This window comes from Lissotriton vulgaris, chromosome 11 (assembly GCF_964263255.1).
Source record: "Lissotriton vulgaris chromosome 11, aLisVul1.2, whole genome shotgun sequence".
Classification (NCBI taxonomy): domain Eukaryota; kingdom Metazoa; phylum Chordata; class Amphibia; order Caudata; family Salamandridae; genus Lissotriton; species Lissotriton vulgaris.
In genome coordinates this window covers 304,600,205-304,626,335 of record NC_141699.1, presented here as the reverse complement: position 1 = coordinate 304,626,335, position 26,131 = coordinate 304,600,205, and the positions used below count along the sequence as shown (strand labels likewise).

Here is a 26,131-nt window from a genome sequence, read left to right as displayed (position 1 = left end):
GCCCCCACATCAAACCTAGGGGGTCAGGGAGGGTCTACTCTGCCCCCTTTTTGGTCATTTCCCCCTTTGTTTTTGCCACCTCTTGTGTCTCGATCCTACCGAGACACAAGATGGCGGCCGCACCGGACTGTTTGGAATGTTGACAGACACCCAAGAGCAATTCTGCTTTCCGCTCTCGAACTCGGGTAGCGCGCTGGGGCGCGCCCCGGTGCGCGTACCGGGGCGTGCTTATAGATATATATATTTTTTTTAACCTAAATTACTCAAAATTCACTGGAGCACATATCTTGAGACATAGCAAAGGCACATCGGGCTACCAGTCCCTACAATTTTGCCAACTTTTGTGGAAATCCATTCAGCCGTTCGGGCTAAAAGTTAGTCCAACCGCCCTATGGAAATTAACATGGGGAAAACACGTTATGGGACCCCCTTTTATCTCGGCCCCCGCTTGACGAATCCCCCCCAAACTTTCAGGGAAGGAGCGGAGCGCAGCGAGGCAAATTTAAGGAAAATTACAGGCAGATTCCTCAACCGGCACTAAAGTTATTCCCAATAGAATGTTGCGGATTTCCTATGGAAAACAATCCTAACTATAACCACCTACTGGCGACCGCCAGTACGTAATATATATATATATATATATATATATATATATATATATATATATATATATATATATATATAGCAGTAAACTCCTCCCAAAGAAAGAAGTAGTGACCCATGTGGAGAATACAAAGAAGCACTTTATTGAGGAAAAGTCTCTTAGCGAATGCATTTCGGCGTGTCGGCCTTCATCAGCGCTCCTCTCCAAATGCTTCATGTGCTGTGGCGTAGGCAACCCTGCCTTGGTGGAGATTTAAACACCTTGCTCCGCCCCCTGATCTGATAGGGTTCTCCTGTGTAGTCCTGTGGACACGGACTACATGTCCCATGATGCAGCAGTGTGGTGCATCCCGGGGAAGGAGAAGCTGCGTGGGGTGACACTGACGGAGTGGTCGTCAAAGCAGGCACAGCGTCAAAGTAAGTTGGGAGGTGAGGCAATTCAACAGTCCAGTGCCCCCTCGAATCCCCCGCATATACCGCTGCACCCTTTCGCCTGGAGCCTTTCACAGGGGTTGGCGCAGGAAACCCGGTCACCCAAAGTGGAAGTAAAAATACCTCCTCACCGCTGTGTCCCCCAGGCGTCGTGGTGGGTTCAGGACTAGATTGCTAACACAATCCAACTGTAAGAATTGCTCAGACGAGCCTGCCAAGACGTCCTGACCTCTTGTGCTGCGTGGGTTCACTTGAATGCGACTTGGCTGTTCGCATGGGTATATGGCAGTAAACTCCTCCCAAAGAAAGAAGTAGCCACCCATGTGGAGAATACAAAGAAGCACTTTATTGAGGAAAAGTCTCTTAGCGAACGCATTTCGGCGTGTCGGCCTTCATCAGCGCTCCTCTCCAAATGCTTCATGTGCTGTGGCGTAGGCAACCCTGCCTTGGTGGAGATTTAAACACCTTGCTCCGCCCCCTGATCTGATAGGGCTCTCCTGTGTAGTCCTGTGGACACGGACTACATGTCCCATGATGCAGCAGTGTGGTGCATCCCGGGGAAGGAGAAGCTGCGTGGGGTGACACTGACGGAGTGGTCGTCAAAGCAGGCACAGCGTCAAAGTAAGTTGGGAGGTGAGGCAATTCAACAGTCCAGTGCCCCCTCGAATCCCCCGCATATACCGCTGCACCCTTCCTTCTGGAGCCTTTCACGGGGGTTGGCGCAGGAAACCCGGTCACCCAAAGTGGAAGTAAAAATACCTCCTCACCGCTGTGTCCCCCAGGCGTCGTGGTGGGTTCAGGACGAGATTGCTAACACAATCCAACTGTAAGAATTGCTCAGACGAGCCTGCCAAGACGTCCTGACCTCTTGTGCTGCGTGGGTTCACTTGAATGCAACTTGGCTGTTCGCATGGGTATATGGCAGTAAACTCCTCCCAAAGAAAGAAGTAGCGACCCATGTGGAGAATACAAAGAAGCACTTTATTGAGGAAAAGTCTCTTAGCGAATGCATTTCGGCGTGTCGGCCTTCATCAGCGCTCCTCTCCAAATGCTTCATGTGCTGTGGCGTAGGCAACCCTGCCTTGGTGGAGATTTAAACACCTTGCTCCGCCCCCTGATCTGATAGGGCTCTCCTGTGTAGTCCTGTGGACACGGACTACATGTCCCATGATGCAGCAGTGTGGTGCATCCCGGGGAAGGAGAAGCTGTGTGGGGTGACACTGACGGAGTGGTCGTCAAAGCAGGCACAGCGTCAAAGTAAGTTGGGAGGTGAGGCAATTCAACAGTCCAGTGCCCCCTCGAATCCCCCGCATATACCGCTGCACCCTTTCGCCTGGAGCCTTTCACGGGGGTTGGCGCAGGAAACCCGGTCACCCAAAGTGGAAGTAAAAATACCTCCTCACCGCTGTGTCCCCCAGGCGTCGTGGTGGGTTCAGGACGAGATTGCTAACACAATCCAACTGTAAGAATTGCTCAGACGAGCCTGCCAAGACGTCCTGACCTCTTGTGCTGCGTGGGTTCACTTGAATGGGACTTGGCTGTTCGCATGGGTATATGGCAGTAAACTCCTCCCAAAGAAAGAAGTAGCGTATATATATGTTTTAAAAAATAATAAATAATAATAAATATTAAAATTGTATGTTTTTTTATAACGTAAAGTAATTATTTAATAATTTTAAGGTTATTTAAATATTCTTAAGTATATTTTAGTTAATTATTTTTAATATTTCATTAATTTAAAATTATTTTAAGACATTTAAAAAAAATCGATATTTTGACTATATTTTTTAATTCTATATTTTGGATTTAGAAATTCAATTGTTTTGTATTTGATATTTTATCCTCGATATTTTTGTAATTCTATATTAGTGTAATCGATATTATGTCAGCGATCCATTGGTCATATCGCAGGCTGTTCTTTTACTCACATAATGGACAAAAACTAGATATGAAATGCTGGAAGTTTGAACAAGATTAGAGGTGTGCAATAGTTTTGTATGATGGCAAAGCCTTTAAGAGACATTGTACCCTGAGTGATACCAATTTGGTATGAGAGTGTGTGCATTTAAAATCGTCAATTCGGCTCTGTTTAGCCTAAGAGTATGAAATGTGTACAGCATTTACCCTGCCCCTACAATGTAGGTTCTCTGTCATAATGTATGACGGGGAATCTACTTGGAAGCGACAACATGGAAAAAAGAAAGGCAATAGAATGGGAAAGTGAAGAAAGATCATAAACACATTTTGAGTCATTAGGGAAATTGTGGTTAACAGTGCACCCTGAAGCCACCATTGTATAATTGTTTTCTTGAGCAAGGTTTTCCCTCCCAATTGTTTGGCTTAGCATGAAAATATTGCATGATTCCGTGACTGCCACTTCACAATACGTGGCCTTTTTAGTGAGTTTATATTTCAGTTATGTAGTACTGCATGTTTATGTCCAGTGGTGGCCGGCATGTATCGCGGGTGGCGAGGCGCGCACTAGGAATCGGGTGTCGCGCACCGTGGTGGGGTTGGAATTTAAAAAACTAAAACCTTACCTCGATGCTAGGTCCCGCCTCTTCTCTGCTCCTACTCTCTTACCTTCGACACTGACAGGAACAGGAAGCAAACAATGGTCCGAGACCTATAACTTGGCACAGAAGAAATGAATCAAAACTTATTTGATTTCAGAGCATAAATAATTTGGCACTGCTCAAACCAACCAATGGAAAACATAAGAATTGGCAACAACAAGGAGGTCCACGAATATATGCAATATTTTAATCTATTGTCATATATAGCATTAATATTACAATTTACAAATTTTTATAATATTTTCCGTAAACATGTAGAATCATGAATTGTAAATGCCCCGTACACAACGTGCAGGAGGAAAGGAGTGTCAAAGGGAGTGCAAGTGATAGAGTGAAAAGAAAGAAGAAATCACACAAAATTTATAAAAACAACAGTTCTTTCTATTCCGAAAGGGTACCAGCCAAATGGTGCTGGAACAAAGTACCTGACCACATTCAATTAGTTCAAAAAGACTTCATTATTCATTTTGTCAGACATAAGATGTAACAGTTATCTGCACTATATCACAAAAAGAAAGGGGATATAGGTAGTGGTCCAGGTATCAGATAGAGTGTCGACGTTTCGACTCGTCTTGCGGCCTTGCGGTTAGTAGTGCCTGGGCCATGCGAGTCTTCATCAGGACATATTAAACGGGGCAACACAGGGTTATCTTGGTGACCCTGTGGAAAATATAAATGGACCATAAGAATATTGGAGTTGTTGCCTAAGGGGTGATGTGAGAACAGGGATAAAATGCTTACCCTGTGAATGAAGCAGTAGTCGTTATCTGCTTAAGTTGGGTTGATTCATGTGTTCCAATGGCTCCTATTTTATGTACAGTAGCCAGAACCTGGTATCCAGAAAATATAATGAAGGACCCATGTGATAAGTTATATAAAAGTGGTCCTGTTGACACAGTCAAATCTAGGCAAAACTGAATTGTTACCTGCACAATGATTCAAATTGGTAAATGTTCCCAGGTAATTTCCTTGTGATCACGAGGCTGTAATCATAACATTACCTTTTTAGTGAGGCTCAGTTAGGTAAGAATCAAGATATATAACAATTATTAAAAACGGACTCACCAATTGGTCCGAGTCCAGAGATCAATCTGGCAGCCGTAGTATACAATTCTGTTTTAATTCCTCACACTGTTGGAAAAATAATTACGAAGCATTTGGTATACTGGCTTCCAAAAAGGGGTATTTATGAACAGCTGTATAAACTACACACAAGGCATATAGATTACCTTGTTCCATGGTCATAGATCCTATGTACAATATTCCAAAGTCGATGTGGCAGAGACAATGTGGTGGTAAAGTCGCTGTATTTTACTCCCATTCATTTATCTGTAAAAGCAAAAACGGGAGGGAGGGTTGTCTAACCGTTCGAAACTATGTCTAGCAGCAGTGCGCCGAGAGTGAAGGCTGAGCGCGCTTACCGGTGATGTACAGGTTTCGAAAGCCCAACGTCTACCAAAGGGGTTGGAGTGGCTGCAGCTCACTCCCGGACTCACGTCTCCCGAGGCGCCAGGCTCTCGGCCACTTTGATTACCGGGTTAGCGGCAACAGAGAGGAAGGACTACGGCGAGCCCCGGACGTTTTTAGGGAATCAGTGTGTTGCAAGCGTCCCTGAGCCACGAGCATAATTAATAAATACTCGTTTATGTTTTAAACGTAATATGAGCCATATTACTCGCGATTTCGAACCACCAAAATAATTTCTTAATTTAAAGAATATATAAAGGGAAAGCACGTGCAATTGATATAACAATTGTGCTATAAGGAAAATGACGCTTTTTTGGTCCTGGGAGGAGATACCTGAGTAGACAAGTCAGAAAAAAGTATCGGCCATCTTGGATTGGGAATATTATTCCAAGGGGGTGATCTCATGGATGTGTATGATTAAAACATTCTTTACAATATATACATATTTACACATAGCATAATGATCAAAAACACAAATTACTTAATCACATTTGCATATTCAAATCCACAGAAAAAATCCACAGAAAAATTCACAGAAAGGATTCTGCCAGGAATTCTGTAAATCTATATTGACAAGAGTAGTCTTGGCAGACATTCATGATTATTGGTCAAGGAATTAGAGGACTGCAATCTGTCTATTTATTTCCTCTAACTCATTTAAACCCTTCCTGGCTGTATCAAGGAGGTATATCCAGCGGCATTCCCTTCTGCTCAGAGTACTTTGGAAGTCCCCTCCTCGTTGGTTTTTTTGTACCTTTTCTATCACCCACCATTTAATGCTCTCAGGTTGGTGGTCAAAAGTAATAAAGTGTTGTACGAGTGGTGCACCCACCGTTTTGCAGCGTACCCGGCTTACATGTTGCAGAATTCTACACTTTATTTTCTGTATTGTTTGTCCCACATACAAAAACCCACAGGGGCACATGATGGCGTAAATCACTCCTGAGGTGTTACAGTTACTGTGTCCTTTCAATGTGTGGACCTGGTCGTTGTGTGAAAAGGTAGTACATTCCAGGGTCAGAGGACAAGCTTTACAGTTACCGCATTTCTTATGGCCCGTTACCGGGGGTAGACCCCATAGTGTAGTCTGAGAGGGAACTGACATCGATGGCAGTAGTGATTTTACAAGATGGTCCCTGATACTCATGCCTTTTCTAAAGGCATGTAGGGGGGTCTGAAGTCCACCTACCTCATCTCTTACCAGATGCCAGTGACGGTTTATGGCTGATTTTATCTGGTTACTTTTGGTATTAAAGGTTGTAACGCACACCAACCTTTCTTCACTTTTACCTTTCTCCTGTATGTTTAGAAGTTGATCACGATGGTTATGCCAAGCCCTCTTCCGCGCTTTTTTTAGTAAGCGTAAGGGGTAGCCTCTCTCACTAAGTCTGGCAATTAGGAGGGAAGATTCATCGAAGAAATCCTCTTTTTTAGTACAATTTCTACGGAGTCTCAGAAACTGCCCGAAGGGCAAATTGTCCCTGAGATTCCGAGGGTGGTGACTGGAATACCTGAGGAGCGTGTTCCGCTCGCTGCTTTTCCTATAAAGAGTAGTGTACAAGCAGCCACCCTCAGCTTTAATTTTAATATCCAAGAAATTTATGGAGTGATTATCACATTCCAAAGTGAATTGGATATCGTTTAGCTGTAGATTAAGCCAATTATGGAATTCAGTTAGGGAAAGTTTATTGCCACACCAAATCAGAAGGACATCATCGATGTACCTGGCCCAAAGTTGGAGTTGATCTCTAAATGGGTTTGTCACGAAGCGGAGCTTCCTGACTTGGATGAACTCCCTGACTCGGACGGACGGGGTGTCCTTGCTAATGCTTCTTCCTTTCCACCCCGTCCGCAGGATCCTTTGGACGTTTCCTGGATCTCCCCGGCTCTGCCTCAGGGACGTGTGCCTCTGTATCCTGACCCTGTGACGCTAGGGGCATGTCCAACTACACTCGCCCAATCAGGTCAAACGACGTCACTCGATACTGACCAACCGGAGGAGGCGGGGGCGTTTAAGGAAGCTCCGTTCTGGATTGCCGGCGCGAAACCTTCGGAACGCCAGTTGGAACACGAGGAGGACGCCAAGGAGGAAGACGGAGCCGCTGTCGTGGAACCGCTGCTAGGACCCCTGAAGCTGAGTGACGACAAGCCAGGAGGCCAACGATACCACGAGTCACCCCGCCACACTTCCAGGGGAGAAGTGTGGCTCCACAAGGTACGGGGTCGTTTCCAAGGGTTGTTCAAATCACGGGGTGGGACGGGGTAGTCTGAGGGTGGTCACTACTGTCGTATCTTGCCGGCCGCCTACACTCCCTGACTGATAGGTTTGGTGATAGTACCCTGGTGAACCCTCACTACCCTACCCTCCTCCCACATTTGTATATGTCGAGCCCAGCCCCTAACGTGGCTGTTTTTCTTTCCTTTTCTCCGAGTGATCTCCAACCCTGTGGTCAGCTCCCGCTTCCTCAAGACTGGAACCGAAGACCCGGACTCGTCCCCCAAAGGAGAGGACCCTCGTGTATTGTTTGTTTCCCAGGAGACTGTACTTTGAAAACCTTGAACTTATCTCGGTGTTGTTAAACCGAATAAAAATAGTTACAGACCTGCTCCACCTCGTAACGATTCTCATTCTCCCGTCCCCGTTCCCCACAAGTGGTGCCGTGACTCGGATCATCCAGTGAACCACGCCATCCGATACAAGATGGAGAATCTCTTGTCCCAAATGGAAGCAGACCGGACTGCGTTTTCCCAAGCCATTCAAACTCAGTCCGATAATATCCTAAAATTAGCGGAAGGACAAACACAGTTGATGAATGTCATAGGACAGGGAAGGGCTACAGCCCCACCTCCAGGTACTGTCGTTCCATTACAGAAATTCAGCACAGGTGAAGACCCCCTTGCTTTCTTTTTGAACTTTGAAAGAGCGGCGAGAGCTAGTTCCTGGCCAGGTGATAGGTGGCCCTTCTATTTGGCACCGTTGCTGACTGGTGAGGCCCAGGCAGCATATCAGACAGTAAACCGGGATGGAACAACGGCATATGCGGTTGTGAAACAATACATCCTCGATAGGTTGGGGGTAGACGAAGAAACCCATCGATTAAGGTTCCGGCAAGAGAAGGGGTCACCAGGGGATCTGCCCAAAACTCTGTTCTTTAAACTAAAGGAGTCTGCCGACTTGTGGTTAAAGCCAAATGAAGGGAACCTCGACGCCATTATGAATAAAATATATCTCGAACAGTTTATCGAGTCCCTTCCCTATAGTACCCAAAGGTGGCTCAAACAACATGCGGGGTTAACCTTGGAGCATGCTATCGAGATGGCTACCTGTTATGCCCGGGCTCAGGGTAAGCCGTACATGAAAGAGCCCGAAAGAAATACTAAAATCATTTCACCTGTCAAAACTGAGAAACGGTTTCAAAAACCCACTCCTGAACCCCCGAAAGTCCGGTTCCAACGACCTGAACTTCCCAATTCAGGGCCTCAATGTTACGACTGTGGAGAATGGGGACATATTGCTCGATTTTGTCGAAAGAAAAAAGACAGAGAAGACGAACCTATGGATGTGAGCTATGCTCCCAGGTCTATCCTGTATGCACAAGAAACCGGAACCACCTTCTATGTACGTGTCATATTAAACGGTACTAGTATACGAGCCTTGCTTGATTCCGGGTGCAAACATTCAGTAGTAAGGGAAGAGTTAGTAGACCCCCACTCTCACATTCCAGGGAAACGGGTTAGTATCCGTTGTGTCCATGGGGACGTCAAGGAATATCCCGTAGCTAAAATCACCCTTCATACTCCTTCAGGAAAGAATATGGAAGTCGTAGTGGGAGTTATGGCGGGTTTACCTGAGCCCATAATCATAGGGACTGATAATCCTTCCTTTAGTGCTTTGCTGTTGGAAACCCTACAACATCTATCTCTGCCCCATGATACCTTGTTGGCCGCAGAACCTTGGGCCCGGGATACTCACTTCAGGACTGCCCAATTGAATGACGCAAGTCTCGCCAACGCATGGCAGGTGGCACGAAGTGGGCAGGATCCAACCACTAGAACTTATCCCACGTTTTTAGAAAAAAATGGTTTATTGTATAGGCTTGCCAAGGCTGACGCTGAACCCCAGTTGCTGGTCCCAATTGACTTTCGAGAGCAGATACTGTTCTTTGGTCATGCTCATCTGCTAGCTGGCCATTCCTGGATGGAAAAAAACGAGCCAGTCTATACTGCGACATTTTTTTTGGCCTGGTATTTATGCCCAGGTTCAGAAATACTGTCAGGAGTGTAGAATATGTCAGAAACGGAATCCCTACACTCCACCTCCGGCCCCATTGGTGCCCATGCCTATCATAGGGGTTCCGTTTGACCGTATCGGAATGGACCTCATTGGGCCTTTGCCCAAATCATCCCGCGGCCATCAGTATGCCTTGGTTTTGGTTGATTATGCTACGCGGTATCCCGAGGCCTTTCCTCTCAAGTCAGCCACGTCAGTTGCAATAGCCCAGAGACTTGTTGAAGTCTTCTCACGCATGGGCTTCCCAAAAGAGATTGTTACAGATCAGGGTACCCCTTTTGTGTCCCGTTTGATGCAGCAAGTGTGCAAACAGCTCAATATCAAACATATCAAAACCTCTGTATATCATCCCCAAACAGATGGTTTGGTTGAGCGTTACAACGGCTCCCTTAAGTTGACACTAAAGAAACTGTTGTCGGGTGATGGAAAGAACTGGGATCAGTTACTACCCCTGGCCCTCTTTGTACTACGTAGCCAGAAACAATCCAGCTTAGGGACGTCCCCATTCGAGTTGTTGTTTGGGAGACCACCTAGAACGCTCCTCGAGATCACAAAGGATAGCTGGGAAACAGAAGGAGCACAAGAAGCTGAAGCCCTGTTGGATTATACTAGACAACTGCAGAGTAGGCTACATAAACTCAGAACCCTAGCTCACGAACACTTAGCGGTAGCACAGACTAAACAGAAAACCCTGTATGACCGTGGTACGAAGTGGAGAGTGTTGGATGTAGACGATTGGGTTCTGATTCTGTTACCCTCTTCTACGCACAAAATGAGGAAGGAGTGGCAGGGGCCTTATAAAATCCTGAAGAAAATAGGACGTACCACGTATCTGGTACAGTTAGGAAGAGGCAAAACCCAAATGTATCATATTAACATTCTAAAGAAATGGTTAGGTCCACCCCCACAGTCAGTCAATGTGGTCTCCCATGTACTTCATACTGAGCATACTGTTGATGCTGCCCCTGTGAATCCTGACTTGTCATCGACTCAACAGGAAGAAGTCAGAAAACTACTTTTGTCACATTCAGCTGTTTTTTCTGATCAACCGGGCCGTACTCACTTAGCGGAACACAGCATACCTACTCTCCCAAATACAGTGGTGAAACAGAAGCCCTATCGTATTCCTGAGGCCAGACGCTCGGCTTTCCAAGCCGAAGTAGACAACATGCTGAAGGCTGGGATCATAGTTCCTTCCCATAGCAACTGGTGCTCGCCGGTGGTGTTAGTACCGAAACCTGACGGTAGCATCCGTTTTTGCATCGACTTTAGGGCCGTTAACCGGGTATCCAAACAGGATGCGTACCCTCTACCCAGAGTAGATGAGTTATTGGAACGCCTTGGGGAGGCTCGGTACATCACCACCATAGATCTCACTAAGGGATACTGGCAGATTCCCCTTGCTCCCAAAGACATGGAAAAAACAGCATTTTCAACGCCATCTGGTCATTACCACTTTACGGTGCTCCCCTTTGGTTTACATGGGGCGCCAGCTACATTTCAAAGAGTTATGGACACGCTGCTGGCACCTCACCTACAATATGCGTCTGCTTACCTGGACGATATTGTGGTGTTTAGTAAAACCTGGGAGGACCATTTGTCTCACCTTAAAAAAATACTGTCCAGTCTAGGGGAGGCCAGTCTCCACATCAATGCGAAGAAGTCCCGGTTTGCTTTCCAGCAGGTAAAATACCTCGGGTATCTGTTGGGCGATGGACAAATTAAGCCCCAGATGGAGAAATTGGAAGCAATTAAAGCTCTGCCTTACCCGACTTCGAAGAAAGAACTCAGGGCCTTCTTGGGACTGGTGGGCTATTACCGCCGGTTCATTGCTCAGTTTGCTAGCATGGCCGCTCCTCTCACCGACCTCCTTGGGAAAAATACCAAATCTGCTGCACTTCCTGCTCCCTCTCTAGCGCAGTCTTCGGCTTTCCAAGCCTTGAAGGACGCTTTGACTTCCTCGTCTGTTCTCATTTCCCCTGACTTCCTTAAACCCTTCGTCCTCCAGACAGACGCTTCGGGGGTTGGCATTGGTGCGGTCCTTTCTCAGGAGGATGAGACTGGGGCTGAACGGCCCGTGCTCTTTATCAGCCGCAAGCTGTTTCCGAGAGAACAGGCCTATTCGACGATTGAGAAGGAGTGTTTGGCTGTCCGTTGGGGTGTTGAGAAACTGAGATACTATCTTGAGGGGAGGCCATTTGTGTTGTACACGGACCATGCTCCTTTAACTTGGCTTCAGCGTAATAGGGGGAACAAAGATCGCATTTTGCGTTGGTTCTTGGTCCTGCAGCCCTTCCAGATCGAGGTCCGTCATCGGAAGGGTACATTGCAGGGGAATGTTGACTTTCTGTCCCGCTATCCGATTTCCCCCGATCGGGTCAATCCTGGGGGTGGGATGTGTCACGAAGCGGAGCTTCCTGACTTGGATGAACTCCCTGACTCGGACGGACGGGGTGTCCTTGCTAATGCTTCTTCCTTTCCACCCCGTCCGCAGGATCCTTTGGACGTTTCCTGGATCTCCCCGGCTCTGCCTCAGGGACGTGTGCCTCTGTATCCTGACCCTGTGACGCTAGGGGCATGTCCAACTACACTCGCCCAATCAGGTCAAACGACGTCACTCGATACTGACCAACCGGAGGAGGCGGGGGCGTTTAAGGAAGCTCCGTTCTGGATTGCCGGCGCGAAACCTTCGGAACGCCAGTTGGAACACGAGGAGGACGCCAAGGAGGAAGACGGAGCCGCTGTCGTGGAACCGCTGCTAGGACCCCTGAAGCTGAGTGGCGACAAGCCAGGAGGCCAACGATACCACGAGTCGCCCCGCCACACTTCCAGGGGAGAAGTGTGGCTCCACAAGGTACGGGGTCGTTTCCAAGGGTTGTTCAAATCACGGGGTGGGACGGGGTAGTCTGAGGGTGGTCACTACTGTCGTATCTTGCCGGCCGCCTACACTCCCTGACTGATAGGTTTGGTGATAGTACCCTGGTGAACCCTCACTACCCTACCCTCCTCCCACATTTGTATATGTCGAGCCCAGCCCCTAACGTGGCTGTTTTTCTTTCCTTTTCTCCGAGTGATCTCCAACCCTGTGGTCAGCTCCCGCTTCCTCAAGACTGGAACCGAAGACCTGGACTCGTCCCCCAAAGGAGAGGACCCTCGTGTATTGTTTGTTTCCCAGGAGACTGTACTTTGAAAACCTTGAACTTATCTCGGTGTTGTTAAACCGAATAAAAATAGTTACAGACCTGCTCCACCTCGTAACGATTCTCATTCTCCCGTCCCCGTTCCCCACAGGGTTATTGTCACTTAACCCCTTCTATGCTCATGACGAGCTCAGCTCGTCATGCAGTACACTGCTCGTGTGCTCATGACGAGCTGAGCTCGTCATGAACAATGGGATTCAAGAAAGTGCAGCATCCTGGATGAATTGCTGCAGCACTGAAGGTGTTAATACAAACCTGTGTTCATACTCACTCATGAAAATAATCGCTAGATTGGGTGCAAAGCTGGCACCCATAGCCACGCCTTTTGTTTGAACATAAAATTTGCCTTGAAAGGTAAAAAAATTCTGCGTCATGGCTATCTCCAAGAGTTTAATAATGAACTCCGTCGGAACCCTATGTGGAGCAGGTCTACGGTTCAGAACTGTTTCCATGCACATTAATGCAGCTCGTTGGGGGATGTTTGTGTATAAAGCAGCAATGTCCATTGTGGCAAGCAAACATGTATCTGGGTCATATTGACGACCATCAACTAATTGTATAGTTGCCATGGTGTCACGTAAATAGGTGGAGGTGGAAATTGCTATGGGTTTTAGAAATATATCGATGTACTTACACAAGGGTTCCAGAATGGAACCACATCCCGAAATAATCGGTCTCCCCGGTGGATCCTCAAGGCATTTTTGTACCTTGGGGAGTGTGTAAATTGTGGGTGTCCGTGGATGAGTATTGTTTAAAAAATCAAACTCATGTTTGGTGATATAACCCTCCTGTAGTGCAATGTTAGTAACAGCACTAATGGTTTGACTGATCACTTTAGACGGATCTTTTTTTAAGGGTTTATAGTTACCTTCCACTTGCAGTTGCGATAGAATCTCATTCTTGTAATTATCAACATTTTGGATTACTATTGCCCCCCCCTTATCTGCAGGTTTCACTACAATGTCAGTATTGCTTCTTAAATTGTAAAGTGCTGTTTTCTCCTCTTTACTCATATTGTATGGAACATACTGTCTTGTAGTAAGAATCTGTTCCACATCCCGTGTGACCACCTGTTCATAAGCTAGTATTTTACTGTCCACCAAATGTGAGGGTGGATTGAACTTGGAGGGGGGTCTTAGTCCACTGGCTGAAAAAATCGGATTGTGGGGGACCTTCTGAAAATAGTGTTTCAGTCGAACCTTTCTGAAGAATTGTTGTAATTCCATCTTCAGGTTAAAATCATTGGGCATAGCAGTTGGGACAAAGGAAAGTCCTTTAGAAAGCACACTTTGTTCAGCTTGAGTGAGGACATAATTGGACAGGTTGATGGCAGGGTTCTCTGGACTGTGCACTACCATCTGTAGTGTTGGCGCCTCGTTCTGATCTCGCCATGGGAGTCCGACTGGTATGTTTTCTTCCCTCTGCCTGTCCCTCGATTCCATGTCACTCCCCGTGATCCCCTGGGTCGTCCCCAGGGGCGGCCTCTGCCGCGTGGTTCCCACCATTGGTCCTCGGCTAAAAAAGGCTGTTGATCCTGGAAATTCTGAGCCGAGGAATTGGACCCAGTACTGGTTCCAGGGCGGTCAAATTCAATATCTGATCCACTGCTAGCCGAGGAGCCTGAGAAAGTATTGTACCGTCTATATCCTCCCCGACCTCGGCTAGAGAAACCCCCTCTCTGATCCTGTGTGTAATAACCTTCCTGTAGGTAGGGGTATGTTACCTTTTTGTCGTATGCTTTAATGTCCTTAGCTACTTTTTCCAATTTAGTTCCCTGAGTGTATATATCGAACTCACGAATGGTTTTCTCTAACCTCTCCAGAGCTTCCTTAGCATTGACTAGGGCTTTGTCATCAATAATCTCCTTTCTCAGAGCCGCTATCTCCCTAGTAAGCCTTTCCACTTCGACCACAGCCGTTTCAATGCCCAAGACCATCCAATGTCTTGAGCATGTGTTAGATATAAAACTGAAACCTTCCTTGAATTTAGGGTTCTCTAGGAAGATAGCTGGCTCATTACGGACTTGGAGTCCAATAGGGATGACGTTTGACCTCAAATATTTAGCTAGGGTATGCCCATGTAGCCTAGTTCGTATTAGCTTTTTTTCAAGGCGTTCAAGTTTTGTGATCTTCTCGTTTAATGACAGATCACTGGTGGTGGTATTGTCAGCAAGGAATGTACCACTACCTTCTTCCAATAAGAGCTTATCAATATAATCCTCACTGTATGATAAGGTCTCTTTCTCCGACATCCTATGGTCAACAATTTGATTATGCAAAACAGTATCTGAACAACAACATAAACACTATGTCAAAACAACATTAATTAAACATTTAGACGAACAACCCTCGCAGACAAACTGCTCAAGGTAACCATTAAAGAAATGGGGTAACCCAAAAGTACTGGACCCGGGTATCAAGTTGATATTAACAAACAATGGTCCGAGACCTATAACTTGGCACAGAAGAAATGAATCAAAACTTATTTGATTTCAGAGCATAAATAATTTGGCACTGCTCAAACCAACCAATGGAAAACATAAGAATTGGCAACAACAAGGAGGTCCACGAATATATGCAATATTTTAATCTATTGTCATATATAGCATTAATATTACAATTTACAAATTTTTATAATATTTTCCGTAAACATGTAGAATCATGAATTGTAAATGCCCCGTACACAACGTGCAGGAGGAAAGGAGTGTCAAAGGGAGTGCAAGTGATAGAGTGAAAAGAAAGAAGAAATCACACAAAATTTATAAAAACAACAGTTCTTTCTATTCCGAAAGGGTACCAGCCAAATGGTGCTGGAACAAAGTACCTGACCACATTCAATTAGTTCAAAAAGACTTCATTATTCATTTTGTCAGACATAAGATGTAACAGTTATCTGCACTATATCACAAAAAGAAAGGGGATATAGGTAGTGGTCCAGGTATCAGATAGAGTGTCGACGTTTCGACTCGTCTTGCGGCCTTGCGGTTAGTAGTGCCTGGGCCATGCGAGTCTTCATCAGGACATATTAAACGGGGCAACACAGGGTTATCTTGGTGACCCTGTGGAAAATATAAATGGACCATAAGAATATTGGAGTTGTTGCCTAAGGGGTGATGTGAGAACAGGGATAAAATGCTTACCCTGTGAATGAAGCAGTAGTCGTTATCTGCTTAAGTTGGGTTGATTCATGTGGTCCAATGGCTCCTATTCTATGTACAGTAGCCAGAACCTGGTATCCAGAAAATATAATGAAGGACCCATGTGATAAGTTATATAAAAGTGGTCCTGTTGACACAGTCAAATCTAGGCAAAACTGAATTGTTACCTGCACAATGATTCAAATTGGTAAATGTTCCCAGGTAATTTCCTTGTGATCACGAGGCTGTAATCATAACATTACCTTTTTAGTGAGGCTCAGTTAGGTAAGAATCAAGATATATAACAATTATTAAAAACGGACTCACCAATTGGTCCGAGTCCAGAGATCAATCTGGCAGCCGTAGTATACAATTCTGTTTTAATTCCTCACACTGTTGGAAAAATAATTACGAAGCATTTGGTATACTGGCTTCCAAAAAGGGGTATTTATGAACAGCTGTATAAACTACACACAAGGCATATAGATTACCTTGTTCCATGGTCATAGATCCTATGTACAATATTCCAAAGTCGATGTGGCAGAGACAATGTGGTGGTAAAGTCGCTGTATTTTACTCCCATTCATTTATCTGTAAAAGCAAAAACGGGAGGGAGGGTTGTCTAACCGTTCGAAACTATGTCTAGCAGCAGTGCGCCGAGAGTGAAGGCTGAGCGCGCTTACCGGTGATGTACAGGTTTCGAAAGCCCAACGTCTACCAAAGGGGTTGGAGTGGCTGCAGCTCACTCCCGGACTCACGTCTCCCGAGGCGCCAGGCTCTCGGCCACTTTGATTACCGGGTTAGCGGCAACAGAGAGGAAGGACTACGGCGAGCCCCGGACGTTTTTGGGGAATCAGTGTGTTGCAAGCGTCCCTGAGCCACGAGCATAATTAATAAATACTCGTTTATGTTTTAAACGTAATATGAGCCATATTACTCGCGATTTCGAACCACCAAAATAATTTCTTAATTTAAAGAATATATAAAGGGAAAGCACGTGCAATTGATATAACAATTGTGCTATAAGGAAAATGACGCTTTTTTGGTCCTGGGAGGAGATACCTGAGTAGACAAGTCAGAAAAAAGTATCGGCCATCTTGGATTGGGAATATTATTCCAAGGGGGTGATCTCATGGATGTGTATGATTAAAACATTCTTTACAATATATACATATTTACACATAGTATAATAATTTGTGTTTTTGATCATTATGCTATGTGTAAATATGTATATATTGTAAAGAATGTTTTAATCATACACATCCATGAGATCACCCCCTTGGAATAATATTCCCAATCCAAGATGGCCGATACTTTTTTCTGACTTGTCTACTCAGGTATCTCCTCCCAGGACCAAAAAAGCGTCATTTTCCTTATAGCACAATTGTTATATCAATTGCACGTGCTTTCCCTTTATATATTCTTTAAATTAAGAAATTATTTTGGTGGTTCGAAATCGCGAGTAATATGGCTCATATTACGTTTAAAACATAAACGAGTATTTATTAATTATGCTCGTGGCTCAGGGACGCTTGCAACACACTGATTCCCCAAAAACGTCCGGGGCTCGCCGTAGTCCTTCCTCTCTGTTGCCGCTAACCCGGTAATCAAAGTGGCCGAGAGCCTGGCGCCTCGGGAGACGTGAGTCTGGGAGTGAGCTGCAGCCACTCCAACCCCTTTGGTAGACGTTGGGCTTTCGAAACCTGTACATCACCGGTAAGCGCGCTCAGCCTTCACTCTCGGCGCACTGCTGCTAGACATAGTTTCGAACGGTTAGACAACCCTCCCTCCCGTTTTTGCTTTTACAGATAAATGAATGGGAGTAAAATACAGCGACTTTACCACCACATTGTCTCTGCCACATCGACTTTGGAATATTGTACATAGGATCTATGACCATGGAACAAGGTAATCTATATGCCTTGTGTGTAGTTTATACAGCTGTTCATAAATACCCCTTTTTGGAAGCCAGTATACCAAATGCTTCGTAATTATTTTTCCAACAGTGTGAGGAATTAAAACAGAATTGTATACTACGGCTGCCAGATTGATCTCTGGACTCGGACCAATTGGTGAGTCCGTTTTTAATAATTGTTATATATCTTGATTCTTACCTAACTGAGCCTCACTAAAAAGGTAATGTTATGATTACAGCCTCGTGATCACAAGGAAATTACCTGGGAACATTTACCAATTTGAATCATTGTGCAGGTAACAATTCAGTTTTGCCTAGATTTGACTGTGTCAACAGGACCACTTTTATATAACTTATCACATGGGTCCTTCATTATATTTTCTGGATACCAGGTTCTGGCTACTGTACATAGAATAGGAGCCATTGGACCACATGAATCAACCCAACTTCAGCAGATAACGACTACTGCTTCATTCACAGGGTAAGCATTTTATCCCTGTTCTCACATCACCCCTTAGGCAACAACTCCAATATTCTTATGGTCCATTTATATTTTCCACAGGGTCACCAAGATAACCCTGTGTTGCCCCGTTTAATATGTCCTGATGAAGACTCGCATGGCCCAGGCACTACTAACCGCAAGGCCGCAAGACGAGTCGAAACGTCGACACTCTATCTGATACCTGGACCACTACCTATATCCCCTTTCTTTTTGTGATATAGTGCAGATAACTGTTACATCTTATGTCTGACAAAATGAATAATGAAGTCTTTTTGAACTAATTGAATGTGGTCAGGTACTTTGTTCCAGCACCATTTGGCTGGTACCCTTTCGGAATAGAAAGAACTGTTGTTTTTATAAATTTTGTGTGATTTCTTCTTTCTTTTCACTCTATCACTTGCACTCCCTTTGACACTCCTTTCCTCCTGCACGTTGTGTACGGGGCATTTACAATTCATGATTCTACATGTTTACGGAAAATATTATAAAAATTTGTAAATTGTAATATTAATGCTATATATGACAATAGATTAAAATATTGCATATATTCGTGGACCTCCTTGTTGTTGCAAATTCTTATGTTTTCCATTGGTTGGTTTGAGCAGTGCCAAATTATTTATGCTCTGAAATCAAATAAGTTTTGATTCATTTCTTCTGTGCCAAGTTATAGGTCTCGGACCATTGTTTGTTAATATCAACTTGATACCCGGGTCCAGTACTTTTGGGTTACCCAATTTCTTTAATAGGAACAGGAAGCAGGCAGCCTGGCTCCCTACTCTAAGAAGTGCATCGTTGTGATTGGTCTGAGTACCATGCCACGGTGCTCAGCCAGGGGCAGGTGGGGTGGGCATGGTATCCATGCAGGCTGTAATGCAGCTTGCATCGACAAGGAGGAAAGTGTGCATGACTGATTTGAGCAGCCCGAGAGGGCTGACCAAACAGTCATTAGGCACTTAGGAGTGGACAAATCCCTCTTCCCTTGCCCTGCTGGGAGAGCAGAGTAACCCGGCCCACCCGCCCACTGCAAAAGCAGAAAACAAAGCACAAAATCCTAATAACGCTAAGTTATTATAATTTTATGTTTCTCAGTGCTTAACAGTAGTGGGTGCCATTACAGCGGAGGAGCCACCTCTGTTTATGTCTCATCTTTTCCTAAACATTTGTATGATAAAAGCTCTCTTTAAACCCTCATTGAGGGTGTTGTGCAAACTTACTTTGAATAGAAAAAGCTAAGGGTTCTGTAGATGGGTAGCTTGCAGAGGAACGGTGATACTCTGAGAGTCCACTTATAAAAAAAAGATAGCCCATTCTCATTTCAAAATACAAGAAAAATTGTATAAATCCCTATGCCAAAATGTGACCCCTACAGAGAGGAGCAAACATAATTATTGAGTTAGATATATTGAATGTAGAACCATTTACTTGTACCACATGAACCACATGACCACATGAAAAACATGTATCACATGCCAACATGAAAGTAACTGCCCTATATCATCCATACTGTTATTTTTTATCGCTATACACAAATAGGAATCGAATAGCTTGCACATGAAAAGCACATAAGGATAGAGTGCATAGTATAAACATGATCTGACTAGGTCTTCATGGATGTTTAATTTTATCTCTATGAACTCGAATCGAGCTAAAAATCTGAGTATATTGATTTTCTAGGAGGAGTTTACCTTCTGGATTTGGACCTCGGAATCTTGACTCACTATTTGTTTTGGTACAAATATTTTTTCAGTTTTAATGTTTTTATTTATTTAAAGAATGTACTTTTTGAGAATCTATTTTTTTTTATCTCAGATAGTTGTGTTTTTGAATTTGCAGTTCTCTTTTAGGTAGGGAAAGTATTTTTATGTTAAATAACTGATTATTCTCTTACAATAATTGATTTGTTTTCGTCATTGAAATGGGGCCTGTTCTCAATTGATTGCCAGACACTTTTGTTGCCAATATCCATGAGATTGTTTTTTCATTTAATAGAATTCTCCTACTCCTACAACTCAGTAGCCAAATTGGTTCAGAGGGCAAGACCATCCTTTTATACAGTCATGGCTTGGTCGTTGCTTTGCCATTTGAGGAATGCACCGAAGACCGGTGGCCCATTTGATATCAAGCCACTGCTCAATGCCGAACCTGATTCGGTGAAGCAAAATCTGTTCCTTGGGGACATCTCAGTGACATCTGAATCTCTGCTGAGCTATACTGTGCCTTATTCACCTGATTCCGAATATGGTTATAGCTGTTGAGGAATTTGATGCATTGCACTCTGATGTCATTAGTTTTAATGCAAGTTTAATGTTATTTTCTACTAAATACCCCAACCCTGGGCTTTTATTGAACACGATAATGCATCATGGGAGTTGCACTTTTGATTCACTTCAATTGAATCACGCACCGTCTCGACCGGAAAATAATGATATAAAAAATGAAATCCCAGAGCGAGAATTTGTTGCCTTTGATGACTACAGCTAAGCTTTTGAATGGCAGTTGCTTCTCCCAAGAAAGGCCATAAGTGTGTATATAGTTAGGGGCATATTTACAATAACTGGTGCATCCCTGCAAATCAGCAGGGATGCGCCAGTTATTATGCGCCATAGCTCCGCCATCATGGATGCGCCGCATTTACAATGCGGCGCATCATGGGGCAAACACGGAACAGATGCGTAATGCATCTGTGCCATAAAAGTGGGGCATGGCTGGAGTTGCGTGGCAAGCGCGATGCAGCTCCAGCAATGCTCTGGGGGCCCTATCTAGTTAATGCTGCATCAATCCTTACACCTGCTTCAGTCAGGCGCAGGGTTTTGACGCAGCATGGGCCTAAAAGTGACTGAGTGAAATCTTGTAGATTTCACTCAGCCACTTTTAGGAGGTATTCCGCATCTCCCAGATGCGTCACGTTGTAAGACACTGCATCATTGCGCAGGATTTGCGTCACCGCTGCATCACAAAAGTGACGCAACAGTGGCGTAAATGAGGCGCAAGGGGCTTGTAAATCTGCCCCTTAGAATCTTCTCTTGGCTAAAATATGGATTGCCACAGAATTCATAAAATAAAGTCTCCATGGATTTTTTAATCCCTTCCTCACCTGAGCCTGACAGGGCACAGAAAAACACCTACAAGACTAGCAGCAGAATTTGCATTACACATTTTAAGTTCTCACAACAGGCATATTACACTTCATTGTCCCTGCACAGGCTAGGCCTGCGGAGTCCTTCAATGGCACCATATACGGTCTTCTAGCTGGGAACTTCCTCCATCCGGCGTGGTTATGTAGTACATTTCAATTATACCGGAAGAAGGTGCTTTCAGCGCTCTCCGCAATTACGGACCATGAGGTGCCCAGGGATCCAAAAGTTGTAGTTTTGGGGTGGGTGTGGGAAATCCCACTGACTTATAGGAAATATACAGTTGTACGACGGTACAACACAGGTAAAGACATTTTTTTGCTTTCACAACGCATGCCATTATCATGCATTGTTTTTATTAATAAAAACAATGTTTTTGTGGAGGGGGGGCCCACCCCGCCTCCCAACTTACTTTAAATCCGTGGTAAAGGCATGCGCTGTAAAGGCATGCACGTGGTAAAAATATGCATGCATAAAAATGTGTGGTACAGGCACTACAAGGTAAAAACCTCTTAGTAAAGGCTGTTTCCCTAATATACGGCCCAGGCACTGCTACAGGTGAAAATATTGCTGCTGGGCCTGGGAGGGTACCCAAATATAAGACCTGGTTTGAGCTTGTAATTTATTGCAAGAAACAGTTGGATTTAGATGCTACATTGCCTCCATTGTCATCCAAACCCATAAATATATAGTGCCCTCTCACATCAATTCCTTTTATCTACACCCCTGCTAACCCACACACCAGAGGGCCCACAATGGGACCAACACTACGCCTCACTAAGGCATCACCAATACATTGGAAGAAGCCACATGGCATTATATGACACCATTGTTATGTTCTCTGTAGGTATGGTGGAGGCGGGAATGATGGATATGATTACTGCTTGGCTTTGCATAAGAACCAGTGTGTGCTGCCTCTTGGTTGTCAATATAACATTGATGTGTCTTTATTTTTTTGGTATTGTATGACAACCTACTACTTCAAAAATATATATACTTGGAATTATAATTATTATAATTTTTTTTACAAATATGGATTGGCAATAGTTTGTAACTCACTGAGTTTCAATCCCATAACTTGAGGGATGCCATTGAACAACGCTATACCAGAGAATCAGGCTACAATGTTATAATGCGATACGTAGCGCAAGGACCAGAGAAGAAATATAAAACTTTTTATCTGCTGGATAACAGTACATGAATATTATTTCATGTCTAAAGTTGATTTCAAAAGTAAGAGAAATGTACATTATTTTCTTTCTTTCTTTCTTTCTTTCTTTCTTTCATTCTTTCTTTCTTTCTTTCTTTTTTTCTTTCTTTCTTTCTTTCTTTCTTTCTTTCTTTCTTTCTTTCTTTCTTTCTTTCTTTCTTTCTTTCTTTCTTTCTTTCTTTCTTTCTTTCTTTCTTTCTTTCTTTCTTTTTCCTTCTCTTGGGGTTTCAACAATGTTGATCCCCTTGTTATGGCTGAAAATAAGTTTTTTAGGGAGCTCGTTTCATTACCTAGGGGTACTCCAAGGAAACCACTCCAATATGACCTTGGACGCCGATCAATAAGATCTTATTATCTTGTGCCCGCTTCTCTATTGGGCCCGTTTGTGGCGTACACCTGAGCTATCTAGCTACGCAGATGGCCTTAGAGAAGTCATGAATATGCAGGGGTCCCATAAAATTGTTTGGCTTACTAGGGTAAAGAAGTTTTTATTGACTATTGGTTTTAATATTGCATGGGAGACAGGTGTATCGGTGTCTAAACTGGAGATCAAGAGGGCTTATTGGCTATGGGTTGATGCCCAAGACAGTACATCGTCTTGAACCCTATCTGGATTTCATTAGGAAACCCAGAGATAGGGCCCTATATATTCAGTTCGGACTGGGAACTCTTCCGGTTCGCGAACATACTTGTAACTGGAAACCCCCCAACCAAACACCTGCCAATTGCCCATTTTGTACTGATGCACCTGAAACCATCCCACATTTTTTCTTTGTATGTCGCGCTTATAATAAACCTAGGTCGAAATGGTTAAAACCTGTTTGCCGCCAGCTTGAGACCAAGAATCATGTCTCTGCCCTTAGAATCTTGCAGACACATCCTAACACCACCCTAGCCTGTGGGGTGGCCAAATTTCTTAGTTGGGCGTGGGTGATCAGACTGAAAGACCTAAGATAATTTTACAAGGCGACTACTTTTTAATTATGTCCAAAGCTGTAATTGGTTTAATGATTTTTTACTGTTGTATTCCTGCTTAAGTGCTTATTTAATGTTATTTACAAATCAATTGTATTTTAATTGCCATGTGCTTTTTAAGATATTTTATATCGAAATAAAGCTTTGTACTACCTACTACCTTCTTTTACATTTTTCTTACCTTCTTTCTTATCTGCTTTCTTTCTTCTGTGCTCTTTCTTTCTGATAGGTAAGAGGTTTTCAATTAATGCCAGGCTGCTTGATATTTTGATATTTCTAGGTCTGTGTTAGCCAAGAACGATTTTTTAATTTTAATAAAAGTATATGTATAATTAAGTTACTTATAGAGGTTTCAGCCAGGATCCATCTATTGGTTTATGGTTGGTGGTTGGTGATATTCATATTACTCTTCCAGCCACTCCAACATGCATTAAAGGGCAACTAATCAGCTCTTTTCAGCCATTGCCTGACTTCAACACAAGTTGTGGCATGTTGTCCTTTCACAAGTAACACAGCCACTAACAAAGTAGTTCCCTTAAGTGCAAATGGGGACTATGAGACCAGAAAACCTTTTTGCCTGTTGCAAACGATTTTTTATTTTTATTTATGAGGGTTCAGCATATTCCCAAACAATAACGTTCAGCAAAAACCATGACAAAACCAAACAAGAATTGCCAGAAGACAGGTGGCCAGATTAATTGGCTTTTCGAATGCTTGTTTACATTTCCTGTCTAGGTTGGTTCTAGCTAGTTTCCATTATCTTCATTAGCTAATTTTGAAGGGTTGATTTTACAACTGGTTCACATTATTACTTCATTCCAACTCCAGCTCTACAATAGAGCTTAACAAAGATCACATTAAAAAGCTAAGCACCATAAATAAATGAGGATCTGCTCAGCGCTCTACAAATATCACCTTGGTACATGATGGTTAAGGAGGTGGTGTTTCACCTTCAGCATGTACTGGACCATTAAGTTACGATCATGCTGTATCATTGAGCCCGCAGGCCAATATAGTCTTAGACTAACCTTTTTAATAATATGCACATTTGATTTGTCAAGATTTAATGAAATCTTTGTTGAAGTTAAATTTACAGAATATATGAGGCTGTGGATTATTGATAATTTGACTTACTGGGATGCAAAGGAATAGGATAAAGATGCAGCTCAAGAAATGAATGCTCATTTTAATTTATAGTAACTGCTTTCCATGACTCAACTTGGAATAATAACTTAGATTTCAATTCAAAAAGTGCCTCTGCTGTTGTGACAGAATCTCGGCACTGCAGTTTCTCTTTGCAGAGATTCTGACACGAGTGCGAAGACTCTGCCGCAACTGTGGAGTCTCAGCTATGACTGCTGAGGACCTTTGCGGATTTGACCCTTAGTATTTATTTAGTGCTTACTGTCTTGGGTTTGTGGCCTTGCGTGTAAGTTATTATCCCAACTCAAGGGTTCCTGTTTTGTTGCTTTTGGAAAGATAAAATATTTGTGATTAACATTGACAAATAAAGCCATGTGCAGGTGTTGAGCGTGCATGACTCTGTTCCTTATGATGTTTTCTTACTTTTTCAGAGCAAGCTGGTAAAGTACTTCAGTCGCCAGCTATCCTGCAAACGGAAAGTGGCCCTGCAAGAGCGCAATGCCGAGCTGGAAGGGTTTCCACAGCTTACGCACTGGTTCAGGATCGCAGATATCCGCAAGGAAGTCATGGAGGTAAACTAATGCCTATTGGCAATGAATGCATACATCACTGACACATGAATGGTTAGAACCAAAGCAGAAAACCAAGCGCTTGTGGGTGGCACACATTTACAGTTTACAGGCATATGTATATATGATATGGGACACTCTATATTCTTTTTTATTTTAATGAAAAAAACAAAGGTTACAGGGATGTTATAGTTAGACTCAGATTTCACTCATACAAAACCAGTGAAATTCAGCAGTTTTAGTTACATGAGCTAACTATAACTTGTGGCTCCACAATGCACTGCTTATGACCTCACATATTACATCACTCATGACATGGTCAATGACATCACTGATGACATCTCAAATGACATCACTCATGACATCATCAAGTGGATGTAAGTGTTTCGTAAATGTTTCTGAGACTTAAAGATAGATACTAAGCTACTATTCTTTCTGCACTGCTAATGAGTAATACTATTTCTAACATATGTCATCAGAGTAGGTATGTGACTAATTGTATCAGTGTGTGAGTGAGTATCAGAGCGGATGTATGGGTGTGTGAGTGGTTGTGTGAGTGGCTATATTGATCTGTCAGTGGGTGTGCGAGTGGCTATATGGGTTTGTTGATGTGTTTGTGAATGGTTTTCTGGATGTGTGAGATTTTGTATCATGTGTGAGTGGTTGTATGGGTATGTGAGTGTGAGTGGGTGTGTGATTAGTTGTATGGGTGCATGAGAGGATGTATGGATGTGTGAGCAGGTGTCTGAGTAGCTGTGTTGGTGTAGTAGTTGTATGGGTCTGCAAGTGGGTGTGTGAGTGGTTGTGTTGGTGTGTGAATAGGTGTTTGAGTGATTCTGTGGATGATGTAATTAGTGAACTCATTTGAGATGTCATCAGTGATGCCACTAAACATTTCATGAGTGATGTAATATGTGAGTTTATACGCAGTACATTGTGGGGGCATAAGTTATAATTAGCTCATGAAACTATAACTAC

General features: G+C 43.8%; 1 protein-coding gene across 1 annotated transcript in view; it reads left to right on the top strand.

Moving 5' to 3' along the window:
• The window catches only part of KSR2 (kinase suppressor of ras 2), a 1,792,292-nt gene that overhangs the window by 281,689 nt on the left and 1,484,472 nt on the right, over positions 1-26,131 (top strand). Inside the window, exon 2 of the mRNA XM_086943271.1 lies at positions 25,016-25,156. Coding sequence (XP_086799397.1) covers positions 25,016-25,156 — 141 coding nt within the window. The remainder of the gene's footprint in view (positions 1-25,015; positions 25,157-26,131) is intronic.